This window comes from Canis lupus, chromosome 19 (assembly GCF_011100685.1).
Source record: "Canis lupus familiaris isolate Mischka breed German Shepherd chromosome 19, alternate assembly UU_Cfam_GSD_1.0, whole genome shotgun sequence".
NCBI lineage: Eukaryota > Metazoa > Chordata > Mammalia > Carnivora > Canidae > Canis > Canis lupus.
Window position 1 is genome coordinate 42,522,847 of NC_049240.1, and position 14,645 is coordinate 42,537,491.

Genomic DNA, 14,645 nt, shown 5'->3' on the forward strand with positions numbered 1-14,645 from the left:
CTTCTTCCTCTACACTCTCTCACCAGGTAATGCAATTACTTCCTGAGACTGCTGAGTGACCAAGCTCTGCCTAGAATGACATTAAAAACTTTGCAACATGACTCCAAGTTTGTATTCTCTACTCTCCCCAGAATGTCAATGGCATTTGCAAAAACACACATTCAAATTCCCCTACCTTTTGCTCAGTCTCCCCCCTTCTCTCTGGAATAAACTGTCCTTCCTTTCTATCCCATGTGATTATATATGACCACTGTCTGACACAGTCAGCCCTCAATAAATATTAGTTTCAAGACATAAACAATGTATGTCTTCGTATGTCATTTTTTTCCCTGAGATCATGCCCAATATCCTTAGAACTAACTGTTGCCTCTTCTCTGCTTCCATAGCAGTTCATCTTAAACTTATGTTTACTATAGTACATATTTCATTGTATTGGAGTTGGTTGCTTGACTATCTTTCCCATGCCCCTCTATGAAAGGTTGCAAACAGCCAGCCCAGGGGTCAAAAATCATGCCACTGAGTAACCTGTTTGGTCAGAACAATATTGGTAAACATTAAATTCAAAGGGTTTGGCAGGCATCCTCCACTACCTCAGGCCCCAACTCTCCCTACTGTCTTATTTCTGCTTTTCACATATTCACAGATAAATTCCTGCCCCACCTTTCTTTGGAAGAAGAGACTAAACCTTAACTAGTTGCACTCCCCATCATATCTCACCACAACTGGTGCATAATGGGAGCAAACCTTTCTTGTTGTTTTGGCCCTACCTATGGACTATGCTCAAAAGAATTAGACAGTATCTCTAAAGTGTATTTTCACAGATTTCAACACTCAGATTCTTCAATGCTTCCTCCAAAACAAGTCCTTAAGGACACAGGTCTTCTAAGGCACATGATACTGGAGACTGAAATAGTTCAAATGCTTTCCTGAGTTCTACATTGTACCCTGGGAAAACCAGAACAGAAGGTGGGACAGGAAGCAGAATTTAATTCTGTCCAGTTTTACCAAGGAATAACAATCACTACTGCTCCCCACAGCAGGCAATGTCAATCCCAGTCAAATCACAACCATTATCTTTCTCTCATTCTTCAGATAGTCACAGTGAAGCTGAAAAGTCTCTCAAAACACAAAATTGCTTTTGCTAGCCTTTTAAACATTAACATAGAAGACAAGCTTCTTTCCAGCATACATTAAAAGTGGGAAATTTTACTTAACCCAAATAAACTTGGTGCATCTCATTATTAAAAAAAAAAAAAAGGAGAGAGAAAGAAAGAAAATGCTCTACCTAGGAATATGAATACATTTTTACAATTGCTTCGAGATTCAGTGTGAATTTTTTAATACTTAATATCCTAAGTTGTTTTCTTCATTTCCACAGAAATAACTCTGCAAGTTCAGAGTTTATTTTTTAAACTACTTTTTTTTCCAAATCAGTGAGAAAAAAATTACCATATCTTTCAGCTATATAAAATAGTTTTACAGTTTAGCACTTGAAAAACAACCCCTATCAATCACAAGCAGTAACTGAGACACTTTATGTACCAAACAACTTAAGTTTAAATTGAAACATCACTGATTGGCAAGAAAACAATTTTTGCCTTTCTAGTTTCTAGCATGTCTTCTTATCAATAGATATTAAGTCTAAGGCAAAATGAATCTGTGGTTCTACTTTAAATATTTCTAGGACCTAGGGGGTGAGTGATGGGAAAATCCTGTCCAATTATTAAAAAGCATGTTATAACTATGTATGTTTTCCTGCAAATACTTCCTGCCTGAGGAAAACTCCCTAGGGACATTATTATCTTTCTAATACCATTACAAGAAGAAATATTTAGCAATCTGATTAAATACAGGTTGAATCTGCTAAGTAATAAAAGCACATGTTGGAAGCAAATAAAGTTGTTTACTCTTTGCAAGTTGGCAGTGTATTAACATCCAAACCAATTATATTCTCCACCCTCCCAGCTCTTCAAAAAAGAAAAGTCAATGTTCTGTACTTGCATTTTCTACTAAAACATTTCATTTCTGTCCAGTAGTTAGGGAGTTATTTTTGTGTGAAAACATGTTGGGACAAGATTCTAGAACTTTACTGTTAATAGATATCAATCTATAACATAACAAAAGATTAACTCCAAATGAAGAAATTTAATTTTCAATATATTTTATACATAACTTTATTTTTATTTTATCTTTGTATGTATATCATATGTGCATATACTCATAATATGTATATACCTATTTATTAACACACATTTTAGATCTCTGTTTATAAAGAAAGGAATCATTGTTAGGCCCTCTTCTAAGGCCATTGAACAATTTCTATTTCTCCTATGAGGAGAACAGTTCATTTCACACCAGCAACACTGGAGAAACAGCAGGATAAAGAAAGAAGAGGGCTAAATCGCAGATTTGCTATTTGTTTATTCACTCATTCAACAAATACTTTTTAAGCATCTTCCCTTGTTAAGCATCGTGTTAGATGTTGAATATTGTAGTCTATAAAACTTACAGTCTAAGGAATTGTTTATGATTCTAGGGAGCTAAATGGGAACTCGGGAAGCCCATTCTCTCCAACTCCTCCTAGATCTGACGACACAGAATCTTAGACACATGAAATAAATCCCACTTCCTCTCTCTCTCTCTCTCTCTCTCTGTGACTTATTCAGTATAATAAACTTACTAGTTGCTTTACAAAAAAAAGTGAATCAGAGATGTAGATTAAAATGGAACCACAATCAAAGTGCAGAGTTCCTTATAATGTTTTTCATTAGATTTTGTAATATAAATTATAACATAATATAAATTATGTTAAAAAATTAAATCGTTTATAAATATGAGTCATCATTAGCATATTTTGAATATTATTATTTATTAGAATATTAATAATTTATTAGCTTTTAATTAATCATCAAATCACTTTACACAATTAAGGCTAATTAATGCAGAGGGATTTCAGAGGAAGGATGTTCTGAAATATCTCCTTTTTTTTATTAAGGAAATAGCACAATTCGAGGTTGTTACGCAGCCCTTAGGCACAGCTCAGTTATTGGACAGGGAGGGAGATCTGCATAACAGCATTTTCATGGTTTGGGCACTAGAGTGACTTGGAGCTCAAGAAATAAAGTACTTCTAAGTTAAGCAAGTTGCAAGATGAAAAATCTAGTGGTTCCTAAAGTGACTCCCTGTTAGTTTTGGAGAAGCTCCATAGGTAATTCTAATCTTCCTTCCCTGTTCCTCAAGTTGGGAAATTCTGCCATGGATTCTAAGCTCCTCAAGAACAAAATGATGTCCCATTCATCTTTACATGGCTAACGTCCATAACAATAACTGACACAGAGCATTACAGACTCTATGTTTGTGTATCCAGAAAATTCATATGTTAAAGCTCTAACCCCCATAGCAGTGTATTTGGAGTAAGGAAATAATTAAGGTCAAATGAGATCACAAAAGTAGGGCCCCAACCGAACAGGATTAATATCCTTATAAGAAGGGATACCAGAGAGCTCTCTTTCTCATTCACCTTCTCTCTCTCTCTCTCTCTCTCTCTCTCTTTCTTACCAAGGAAAGACCATATGAGTACATAGTGAGAAAGTGACCATCTACAAACCAAGAGGATAGCTCTCACCAGAAACTGAATCAGACAGCATCCTGATCTTAGACTTCCCAACCTCTAGAATTATGACAAGATAAGTTTTTTAAGCCACGCAGACTAAGGTATTTTGTTATGGCAGCTTGAGCAAATATAGAAAGAACCATGGTGATTAGTGGTCAGCTAAACAAAGTTCTTCAGAATATTCCAGGATTTCTCATTCAAACATTTTTTTGAATATCTGCTGTGTCAGGTACTATGATATTCAAATTGTTATGAAATGAAAGAGAACTGCAGTTATATTTCTGCATCTATAAAATGGGAACAATATAATACATTCTTAGGGTTATGAAGAATAATTTATATAGAAAGATCTTAGTTCAGTGCTTACACAGAGGATTCACCCCATCATTTGTTATCATTATGTCTCAGGATGACATGACACCAACGAAAACTATAGACTTTTTTCTCTTTCTGTTTACAAAGATGCTGGGAATGTTGCTCACCTCAACTGGCATTTTTCATGGGTATATTCCTCATATTGCCTTGGGAAACAGGGTTGGGACTTGGGTAAAGCAAAAAGACACCTATACCCAAAACTTAAGGCTCATGTAAGTACAACCCTGTACCTGCATGACACAGAATGAGCACCTCCTTAAATTTTGTACTCTAGTTGCCTCCTTACTTCCCATCCCTTTTGGGGAATCTCCTTTATGAGGATGAATAATCTTATAACTATTAGGAGTAATCTTCCATAGGAATATGGGAAAACAGGTATAAGACCATTTGGATTTTGAACATTTAGGGTGAAACTGCTTATATTGGGTTGAATAGTGTCTCTCCCAAATTCATGTTCACCATGAAGCTGTGAATGTGATCTTATTTGGAAATAAGATCTTCGCATATGTAATCAAGTTAAGGTCATGATAAATTAAGATAGGCCCTAAATCCAATATGACCAGTATCTTTATAAGAAGGAAATTTGGACACAGGGACACAGACACAGAGTGGGGAAGTCATTTAAAGATAAAAGCAAAGATTTGAATGGTATATCTACAAGCCAAGTAATTCCAAGGATTGCTGTCAACTATCTGAAACTGCTAGAGGCAAGGAAGGATTCTTCCCTAGAGTCTTAGAAGGGGGTATTAGTCTTGCTGCCACCTTGATTTCAAACTTCCAGCCTCCTCAACTGAAAGAAAATAAATTTCTCTTATTTGGAAGAGAATAGTCTGGATCTGTGAGGTCAATCATGACTCGGTGTCTGTGGGACCTCATTTCTCAGGGAGGGGGCTATCCATATGAACTAAGAAACTGAGCACTAGATCCAATCCTGGGAGCCAAGAGTGGGGTAGTTATGACTGAGCTTAGCACTCACACTGGGGTGTCACCCTTCCTCAAAAACACATGGAAGGGATGCCTGGGTGGCTCAGTGGTTGAGTGTCTGCCTTTGGCTCAAGGTGTGATCCCAGAGTCCTGGGATCGAGTCCCACATTGGGCTCCCTGCAGGGAGCCTGCTTCTCTCTCTGCCTGTGTCTCTCCCTCTCTTTTTGTGTCTCTCATGAATAAATAAATAGAATCTTAAGAACAAACAAACAAACATGGGAGTCCCTGGAGGAGTCTCACCATCGTCACATTAGTATGTTGTCAGGTGAGCAGGGTTGTGGAAGAGCATGTTCTGACATCTCTTTAGAGCCAATGCTCATCAAGAACAAGTACCACCAAGGACCAATGGAAACAGCAGTTGTCTGTCCATGTGAATATAGAAGCTAGACTGGTCACCCTCTCTTCTTTGGACTAACTATAATCTCAGAGGTTTTGGACAGTTTGAAGATGCATAAATCTAACATAAACTTGAAACATGAGAAGGAGGAACCATGGAAGTTTTTACAGAAAGGTGATGGACAAATGGAAGTTAGCCTATAGAAGTATGGTAGAGGGAGTATTTCAGCTAGAGTGGCCAGTAAAAATGAGGGCCTTGTTTTTGTCATTTTGTTTTAGATTGGTAGTAATTTCACTTTTGATTTTAACAAGTTTACGTCTATATGTATACATTTATTCTATAGGCCAACATTAATTATGAGTAAAGATTTGGAAATCTTTTTTTGTTTTGTTTTTTTAAGATTTGGAAATCTTAACGCAGATGCACTGATTTCAGTTTAATACCACACACACACACACACACACACAATGAGGGCCTTGAATTGATAGAAAGATGGAACACTAAACATTTGAAAAGAACTGAGAAAGATCAGAGCAAAAGCTAAATGTAGAGTTCCAAGGCATGAGATAGAGAGGTAAATGTCTCTTTGTGGCAAGATGGGGAAGTGGTGGAGCTGGTGGGAGTGGAGGGAAAATATCAGATCATAAAGCCAAGGCCACAATGGAAGCAACTGGAACTCCAAACACATTTCTAAATGTAAGTGGTTGTTGGTTTGGGTTTTGTTGTACTAGTATACGCCAGTACAATTGCACTGGGAGTTAAATAGATGTTAGTGGGGTAGCTTAGGAATTATGTCAGTATTTTTAATAATGTTTCTATGCACTGGGTGATGGGTATTAAGGAGAACACTTGTGATGAGCCTGGGTGTTGTATGTAAGGGATAAATGACTAGACTGTACACCTGAAACTAATGTTACATACAACTAACTGGAATTTAAATAAAAACTTTAAAAAAATGTTTCTATGGACTGTTATGCTCCTAAATTCCAAACAGCCAATTTACAAAGAAGCCCAATACATTTCTAAAAGGCAGACTAACTAGCTGTAGTAGTGACTTGCCACATCCTGAAATGGCCTTGAAACTTTGGAGGAAATACAATTCAACATAAATTATCCTCTGCTACCATTATATTCTGAATTGCTGATTAGTAAACTTAACACTTTCCTATAATCTGCACATGTTTCTTTTTTATTGAGATAGCCAGAATGTCACAATAGATCTTGATAAAATTAATCTAGAGACCAGAACCAAAGTAAAGTTTAGAAACGCTCCCTTATCTCACTCCTACCACTGATCTGTTAATTGAGCTGGGAAGTAATTAGACAACCTATTCCAAACCCCTGGTTTCAACCTGGTGATCCCCAGAAAAACTCCAGAGACAACTGTATTTTCATAGGAAAACTGTCCCTCTTGGTTTTAACATGAGTGAAGCTGAAAGCCTGTGCTCCTAGACTTATGCAAAATGCAATGGAGATTGAATAAGGGTGACAGCGGCCTTCCTTGAATTCTCTTCCTGTCCATGAATTAAATTCTCTTAGAGGTGAGACTCTCATCACCATGCAGCTCGGGGAAAGGACATGACTGATTGAGTTCATATTATAATACCTGGTACCTCTCCTGCCTTGAGGAAAGAAACATAAAATAAAGATGCCTGTACCATGAAATACTCAAATATGTTCTTCAGAATTCAAGGACTTAAATTATTCATTGACTGGGGCATTTCTTTTTTTTTTTGAAGGAGAATAAAAGGGGGAAAAATACCCTAATCTTTCTGTCACAAAATAAAATATCAGTTCTAATGTTCAAATTCACCCTCAGAACACAGCATAATCTCATATTATAGTCAATTTCATAAAAAAATGAAAGTGTATGCAAAATAAGATAAACAAAAGGAAAAGAAAGCAACTGGGTACAAGAAAATAGCTCACAGCAAATGACATTTAGAATGAAAGATATTTTGTTCTATACTTAAATAGACCAAGAGCAGAAATGCACTGGAGACATTTGATAATCAATATAACATTACCCTGAGGGTGCCATATACAACTATAATCTTAAAAACAAAACTCAAGGAAATGGAACATTTAAATTAGAAGGACTTTTAACAACAACAAAAAAAATGGCAAGAAGAAAAAAAAAGGCTTAATGTCCTTTTATATCAGAGAATTCTTAACTTAAGGCTTATTTTTCACAACCAGTTTTTGCCAAGTAACATGAGGAGAGAAAAAATATCTTTGGTCTTTTCCTGTCACCGTAGCCTTCATAATCACCACAATTCAACATGACACCATGACTTGTAAGAAATTCTCCCCGGCATCCATTTAAGTGGACACTAATTGGAAAGTTCAGTGAACAGAAAAAGGCTGTGAACAATATATATTTCAACATGCTGTACCCAATCCTGACCTTAAATGACAAGGAGGGAAAAAAATGGTTCCTCACAGCCTCCACATTCAGCTCTGTATTGTGAAACTATGATATGAGTTAGCTCCAGGAAAAACCCTGGGCTGATGCTAAGACAGTAATCAAATCTGGAAACTCTATGAGCACCAATTGCTCCACACACATGGTCCTATAAAGGATCATTTGGGTGCACAGCATCGAAGTCAGGGACTCCCCAGGTAAAAAGGCAATGTAAAACGTTCTTGAAAACATGAGTCACACCATTTTTTAGCTGTGTCACCCTGGGCAAAGAGCTCCACTGATCAGATTTGTCAAATGTATATTGAGGGAAGTGCTAACAATATCAGGAGGTGTTATGAGGAATAACTTAGATGATGTAAATATAGTATAGCACCTGCCACATAATAAGTGCTGCCTTACTGTCATTGAAAAACTCATGTCTTAAAATAACCATACAAGTTAAATATAATGATTATCCCCATTTTACAGAGGAAAAGACTGAGGTATGGAAAGGATAAATAACTTGCCGAGGGTCACACAGCTATTTAGTGGTAAACTGCCACACAAACCTAGACATTGTGGTTCCAGTCTACATGTACTCTTTCTCATTTAGTTTACTGAATGAATGAATATTTGTTCTTGAAGATTTGATGATCTAAATAGGAAGTGATAGGCAGAAGTATTATAACTATAAAATATGCTAGGATATACTCAGTAGCTATCTTTAAACCTCCAGAGTATTAAGCCCTACAAACAAGAAATGGAAACAGGAAGGTCTGTAAAATGCATTATGAGAGTTTTCTCAACACCAACGCAGGAAATGTCTGCTTATAGTAGATCCCAGGCAACTTGGGTTTCAAAGCAGCTCTCCCCACCCTGACTTTTGGTAGTCTCAATGTTCTGCTAATTCTCCCTCTTGGTTTGAACAGGAAAACTCAACTTTATTTTAGACTCTAGGTCCCAAAGTTTACAACTAGACAAGGTTATAAGGACATAGCATCTAAACTTATCCTTGGGAGTTGAGTTCCATGATCCTAACAGACACTGAAAGGCTCTGCCACAAAAAAGCTAAGCTCTGGTGATTTGGAGACTAAGAGTAAGAAACTCAATACATCATATATGCATGGAATTTTTAACTTAAAGCACTTCATCCATGCAAAAATCCTTCACAAATGAGAGGACTCGGGTCCTAAGATAAAACTTGCACAAGGTCACAGAGTATGTATCAGAACCAGGATCTAAACCCAGCCCTTTCTCACTCTGCTCAGCATCCTCTTCCTCATGATCCCTTACAGCCATATAATGTGCAAGTCTACCCTCAAAATTATGCCTTAACCTAAAGTTGATTCTGGGAATTCCAAGAATTTTAGAAGGCTGTTGATACCTTTAGAAGGCTGGTTGTCTATGCCGTTAGTACCCTGGTTTCTAGATCTTCTGACCCAGCAAAGAGGACTCTAGGAGACTATGAAATCTATTATTTTGATAGCCCAACACTTTTTGTGAGCACTGCTTTCTGTTAATGGATTCTACCTTAGAGTCAGATTCAGCATATGATCCAGGTCTGATCAATTATAGAACCTATTTCCCTCAATCCCCCCAAAAAACCCAAGGGAAGCTAATCAGAATCCTTTGCTGGATTTGCTGCACAGGTCCTAGGAGAGAGAAGTTCCCTATCAAATGAGATTTCTAAAATGGGATGATCTAAATCTGATGTCTTCAGTATACCTTCCAGGTCTTCAGCATCCACTTTCCATACCATGGGTCAAAGCCTGTTTTCAGAATGCAGGCAAGACAGAACAAGAGAAAATGAGAGGGATAGAGCTGTACTTTAAAAGAGGTCAGACTCTTGCTCTTACCCATAAATTATTTTCCATGGTAGGCTGCCTAGGAAAGAATGTCCGGCAACAATATTACAAATAGAATAGACCAAAAAAAAAAAAAAAAGCTTTTTTTTTTTTTTTTTTTTTTTAACAAATTTAGCAGTCCATATTGGTTGAAGGAGAGTAGCATAACCTGAAAGAGTACAGGTTGTTTAGGCTCCCTACACTTGCCTTATATACAAACCCCATATTAGCACATGATGGGACAATCCTCCCTTCCCCCTAAAACCTCCAAAATGCTTCATGAGTCATGTAGGCTTTACTAATGTTTTTCTGAGGAAAAGGGAAACAGGGTTAGATGGCACCTCATAAAACAGAAGTCTCCAAAATCCAATTTAAACAATGCTTTTCTCTTTCCCAGAAATAAAAAGATTTTCTCCAGAACATATATAACTACTCTCCGTTTTCCCACTCTCCAGTCCCAGCCATAAGCCCTAGTTTTCTGTCTCATATGCCTCTTACTATCTATCCCCTCACAAAAATAAAAACCTGCTAGCTGGCTGAGAAGTATAAATGGGAAAATAATAATAATAAATAATAATAATAATAATAATGTCAAAACTAACCAAGAGGATGAGGAGAGCTTTCAATCACCCTTCCAAAAGCAAGTGATGAGATGTAATATTTTTCAGCATATACTATGTGCCAAAGGTTGTCCTTGTCTGTGAACAGGATAGCCTGGAGCTTATACTCTAGAGAGAAGACAAAAACATTAAATAAGTAAACAAAATCATCAATTGAATCACTGCCAGTGGTGGTAAGTGCTAGGAGGAAAAAGTTTGGTGCTATGTTAACAATGACCAGAATTGGTGGGAAAGAGCTACTTCATATTTGGTGGTAGGCAAAGATGTCTTCAGGGAGGGGACTTTTGATCTGCATTCTAACAGGAAGGTAATAGCTGTGTGAAAATGTGCATTCTAACAGGAAAAATTAGGCAAATTTAAAAGCTAGGAATTAGCCCTAAGTGGGTCAGGGAGACCGAGGTGGAGTAAACAGGAGAGAGACGAGGATGGAGAGGTATGTGAACAGGGTCTCCTGGTTCAGAGTAGAAGGTCTGGATATCATTCTCTAGAGTGAAATTGAGTAAGAGTGATTGGGCATTTTATAAAGGGTACAATGGCTACTATTCAGAGAATGACTGTGGGGAATCACGGAAGAAGGGTGAATGGAAGTTTCCCTACACCCTCAGCCCTAGGCTGTTTGGCATTGGCTTTCATTTGCTCTGTAGCATATTGCTGGTTTATTAGATTAGGCACCTATCGTAGGAGCCCGGGTACCATGGGCTTATTTATTTATTTATTTATTTATTTATTTATTTATTTAGAGAGGGAGAGATTAGGGTTGATAGGGGGGCAGATAACCCAGAAGCAGAGGGAGAGAGAGAATCTAAAGCAGGTTCCATGGCCAGTGAGGAGCCAGAGGCAGAGCTTGATCTCACAATCCTGATATCATGACCAGAGCCAAAATCAAGAATCCGTTGCTTAACTGACTGAGCCATCCAGGCACCCCATATGGGTTTTATTTTAGAATAATTAATCTCCGTTGGAAAGTGGATGCATATGTGAAACTAAGGCAATCAGATCTGCTGTGAGGAATTGAGAAAGAAGTGAAAGATAAATCTCAGGTTTTGAGATGCATCAGTATTGAGGGAGAATTAGTCAGTGTGTAGAGAGGAAAATGAAAGATGAGCAAGCTAGAGTTCAACCCCAAATTTTCAAAACTATTTTAGCCTAAAGGATTCAACTTTATTTGTTCAATAATGAAGAAGCCAGCAGAGATATTTGTTTACTTTGCTTCTAATAAACTCTTTATTAAAGGATGATTAACATGAAAGGCTGGGTTCACAGGAACTCTCCTAACTCATGCCCATGCTTAGTTTATTGCTCTGCTGCTGAAATTCTTAATAATTTTATCCATGAACTTGTGTTTTTTTTTTTCTTTTTTTTTTTTGAACTTGTGTTTTATAAGTGAAGTCCAGTGATACAATGGAGCATGTGCGTAAGCAAAGGAGTTTGACAAAATGTCTCTACTATGTTTTGTTGCTCCATTTGCACATAGTTTTTTGGATGCCCCAAGATCATGGAATTTCACTGGATCCACCATGCATAGTACTTTAGGGGAGTGCAAAGTAAGTACAAAGAAAGAATGTTTATGGAAGATAATGGCTTCCAAAGTGTTGGCAGAATGTGTGTATATTAAGAAATGAAATAAAAGGTATTCATTATTTTATTATTGATGGACACTGGGGTAGCTTTCCATTTGAGACTATTATTAATAGTGCTGCTATGAATATTCTTATACATATCTTTTAATGCACTTGCTTACCTATTTCTCTTGGTTATTTACCTACAATACTATCTACCTACCTCTGGGTCAGAGAGTGTACATAAACTCAACTTTAGTTGACAACTGCCAAACAGTCTTTCAAAGTAATTGTATAAATTCTGCATTTCTGGCAGGGATTATAAAAGTTCTACCTCTTTCATGTTTCTTCCAGCACTGGTATTATTTGGGTTTACCCATCCTGGTTGATGTGTATAGTACTTTACTGAGGTTCTAGTTTGCAGTTCCTTAAGTCTCTAATAAAATGTAGCATTTCTTCATGTGTATATTGGCATTTCTTCATGTATATAAATGCTCTTTTACTACCTGTTAAAGTCTTTTGCCCATTTTCCTACTAAGTTACTTGTTTTTTTCTTATTATTTTGTAGGAATTTGTTATATATGTTATACTACTCCAATGTCAGATAGATGTATTGCAAACATCTTCCTTCACTCTGTGGTGTGCATTTTCACTTCTTTATATTTCTTAATTTTAACACAATCTGATTTATTATTAATTTGCTTTTTAGTTAATTTTTCATGTGTGTTTCTTTGGTTGTTTTTTCTATGTTTAGCTCTATGCCCCATCTAAAATTGGTTTTCTATAATGTGAGAAAGGGGTCAACATTTCTTTTTTTCCCACATGGATATTCAATTGATCCAGCAGCACCTATTGAGAAGGCCAACCTTCCACATCACACCACAGCATTATCTTTCTCTCTCTCTCTTTTTTTTTTTTTATCTTTCTCATTAATCAAGGGACTGGTAGTGTAAGTCCATTTCTGGACTCTCTGTGATGTCTGTACTTAGAGTTCTTTTATCATACCAGACCGACTGCTTTGCAATTTTTCCATCTACTCTATTTGTCTACTTTTGCTTAAGTACCATAGTGTCTGAATTGCATTTTATATATTGTGGTATAAATCATTTATAATATATATTGATCTAGTATTATACATACTCAACTTTGTTTTCAACTCTCTGTCTTGTGTATTCTTGGTTCTCATTGAAGGCTTTTGATGAGGGGATAAAATGATTCTTGTGCTATGTTAGAAATCTTGTGCTTTATAGATATCTTGACTTGGAGGGTAGATTAGTAAAGACCAGAAAAGGAAGTGAGAAGACCAAATTAGATGAATGATAATAAGGGTCTACTACTTGATATTAGAAATAAAAATTAAAAGATGGATCTAAGGATATAACAAAAGAAGAGTCAGGAGGACTCATGCCTGATTGGATGTAGTAAGAAAACTCAAGGTTTACTTCAAGATTTGAGGCTGAGGTAACGAAAGATTGGTGAGAACATTCATTGATAATAGAAAAGAGAAGATCAAGAGCTGCTTTGAAGAATGAGGAGTATCATTCCTCTGATAAATTTAACAGACAACAAGAGGAATCTTAAGTATTTAAAGAACCATAGATGCAAGTATGCAACAGCCAGATGGGAATGGCAGATTAGAGTTAAAAGAGATCAGGGCTGGAGACAGAGAACTATAATGATGTGTATACTGATGTGTCATAGATGAAATGTGCTTTTAAAGGAAGAATACATAAACAAAGAATAGGAGAAGAAGGGATAGCAGAAGAACTGAGATAGAAAAAGAGACCAGAAGTAGAAAGAAACAGAGAAAGGACAGAGAAAGGAGAGAAAGAGGAAGGAAGGAAAAGAGGAAAGAGACAACAAAAGTTTTTAAATTTTAGTTAATGGAGAAGTCAAATCCATGTATTACTCAAGCATTCCACTAGAAAATTATCCTGGTGGGACCTTCCTGTGGCAGAGACTTTGAGACTACGCTTTCCTTCCTGATTTGCTATTCTGTGCCTACTGCTGTCTCCTTCCCAGATCTGTGGGCTGGTGTGGGAACATTTTGGGGCCCCTGGATTTTCTGTCAATATGTGTGCATTTGAAGTGACAGGAGGTGGGTGGATACTGATTCCTTACATTATTGGGGGGCCATCTGAAAGGAATTAATGCATAAACTGATTCCTTACATTACTGGGGGGCCCTTCTGAAAAGGAATTAATGCATAAACTGATCAGGGAAAGGTGTATTCCACATTGTAATAAAATCATGAAACTAATGCCTTGCTTCCTAATTGTATTCAAGAATTTGTTACATTGCTTATCATTTATTATACTTAGTCAAATTTTGGAAAGTTGATGATTCACAAATAAAGAACATTAAGTGTTCCTGATGGCCTGTAGACAAGGTTAATTTACACCCTGGAAGCCAGATGAGGTGTTAACTACATTCAGGTTGCACTTCAGTGGTTTGAAAGGTAATTGTTTTACAATCCCAGAGCTTAAAAGGGACTTCTAAAAATAGAGTAGACCATCAAATGGAAAGAGACAACAAAACACTTGAATTGTTGTTTTCTTAAAATTCCCTTCCATTCTGTAATTTATCTAACACTAGTCAAAGTACTTCATACCAAATAAATAATAATGAAAGGCAACATTTTGGGAAAGTTCTACCATCATTGGTTAGAGTTTTATACCAACGCTTTTTTTTTTTCTTAAACAAAACTTAGAGGAAGTATAAAATGAAAAGGAAAATTGTTTTCTTTTCTATCTTGAAAGATCGATTATCAGTATAAATTTGAAGAACTGGATCATATTCAGCAGTCATGTTTATCAGCAGGTTTATCTATCTGACCCTTCAGGAAAATTAAAAAACCAAAGGTGAAAAATAGAAGATTCTTCTTGAGTAGCTTATACTAAAAAGACATT

The 14,645-nt window shown here is 36.6% G+C and overlaps 1 protein-coding gene across 1 annotated transcript in view; it reads right to left on the bottom strand.

Annotated features, from left to right (window-relative positions):
- The window catches only part of LOC119864364 (translation initiation factor IF-2-like), a 279,509-nt gene that overhangs the window by 151,206 nt on the left and 113,658 nt on the right, over window positions 1–14,645 (bottom strand). The window contains exon 4 of the mRNA XM_038564535.1: window positions 10,160–10,285. Within this exon, the coding sequence (XP_038420463.1) occupies window positions 10,160–10,285 (126 nt within the window). The remainder of the gene's footprint in view (window positions 1–10,159; window positions 10,286–14,645) is intronic.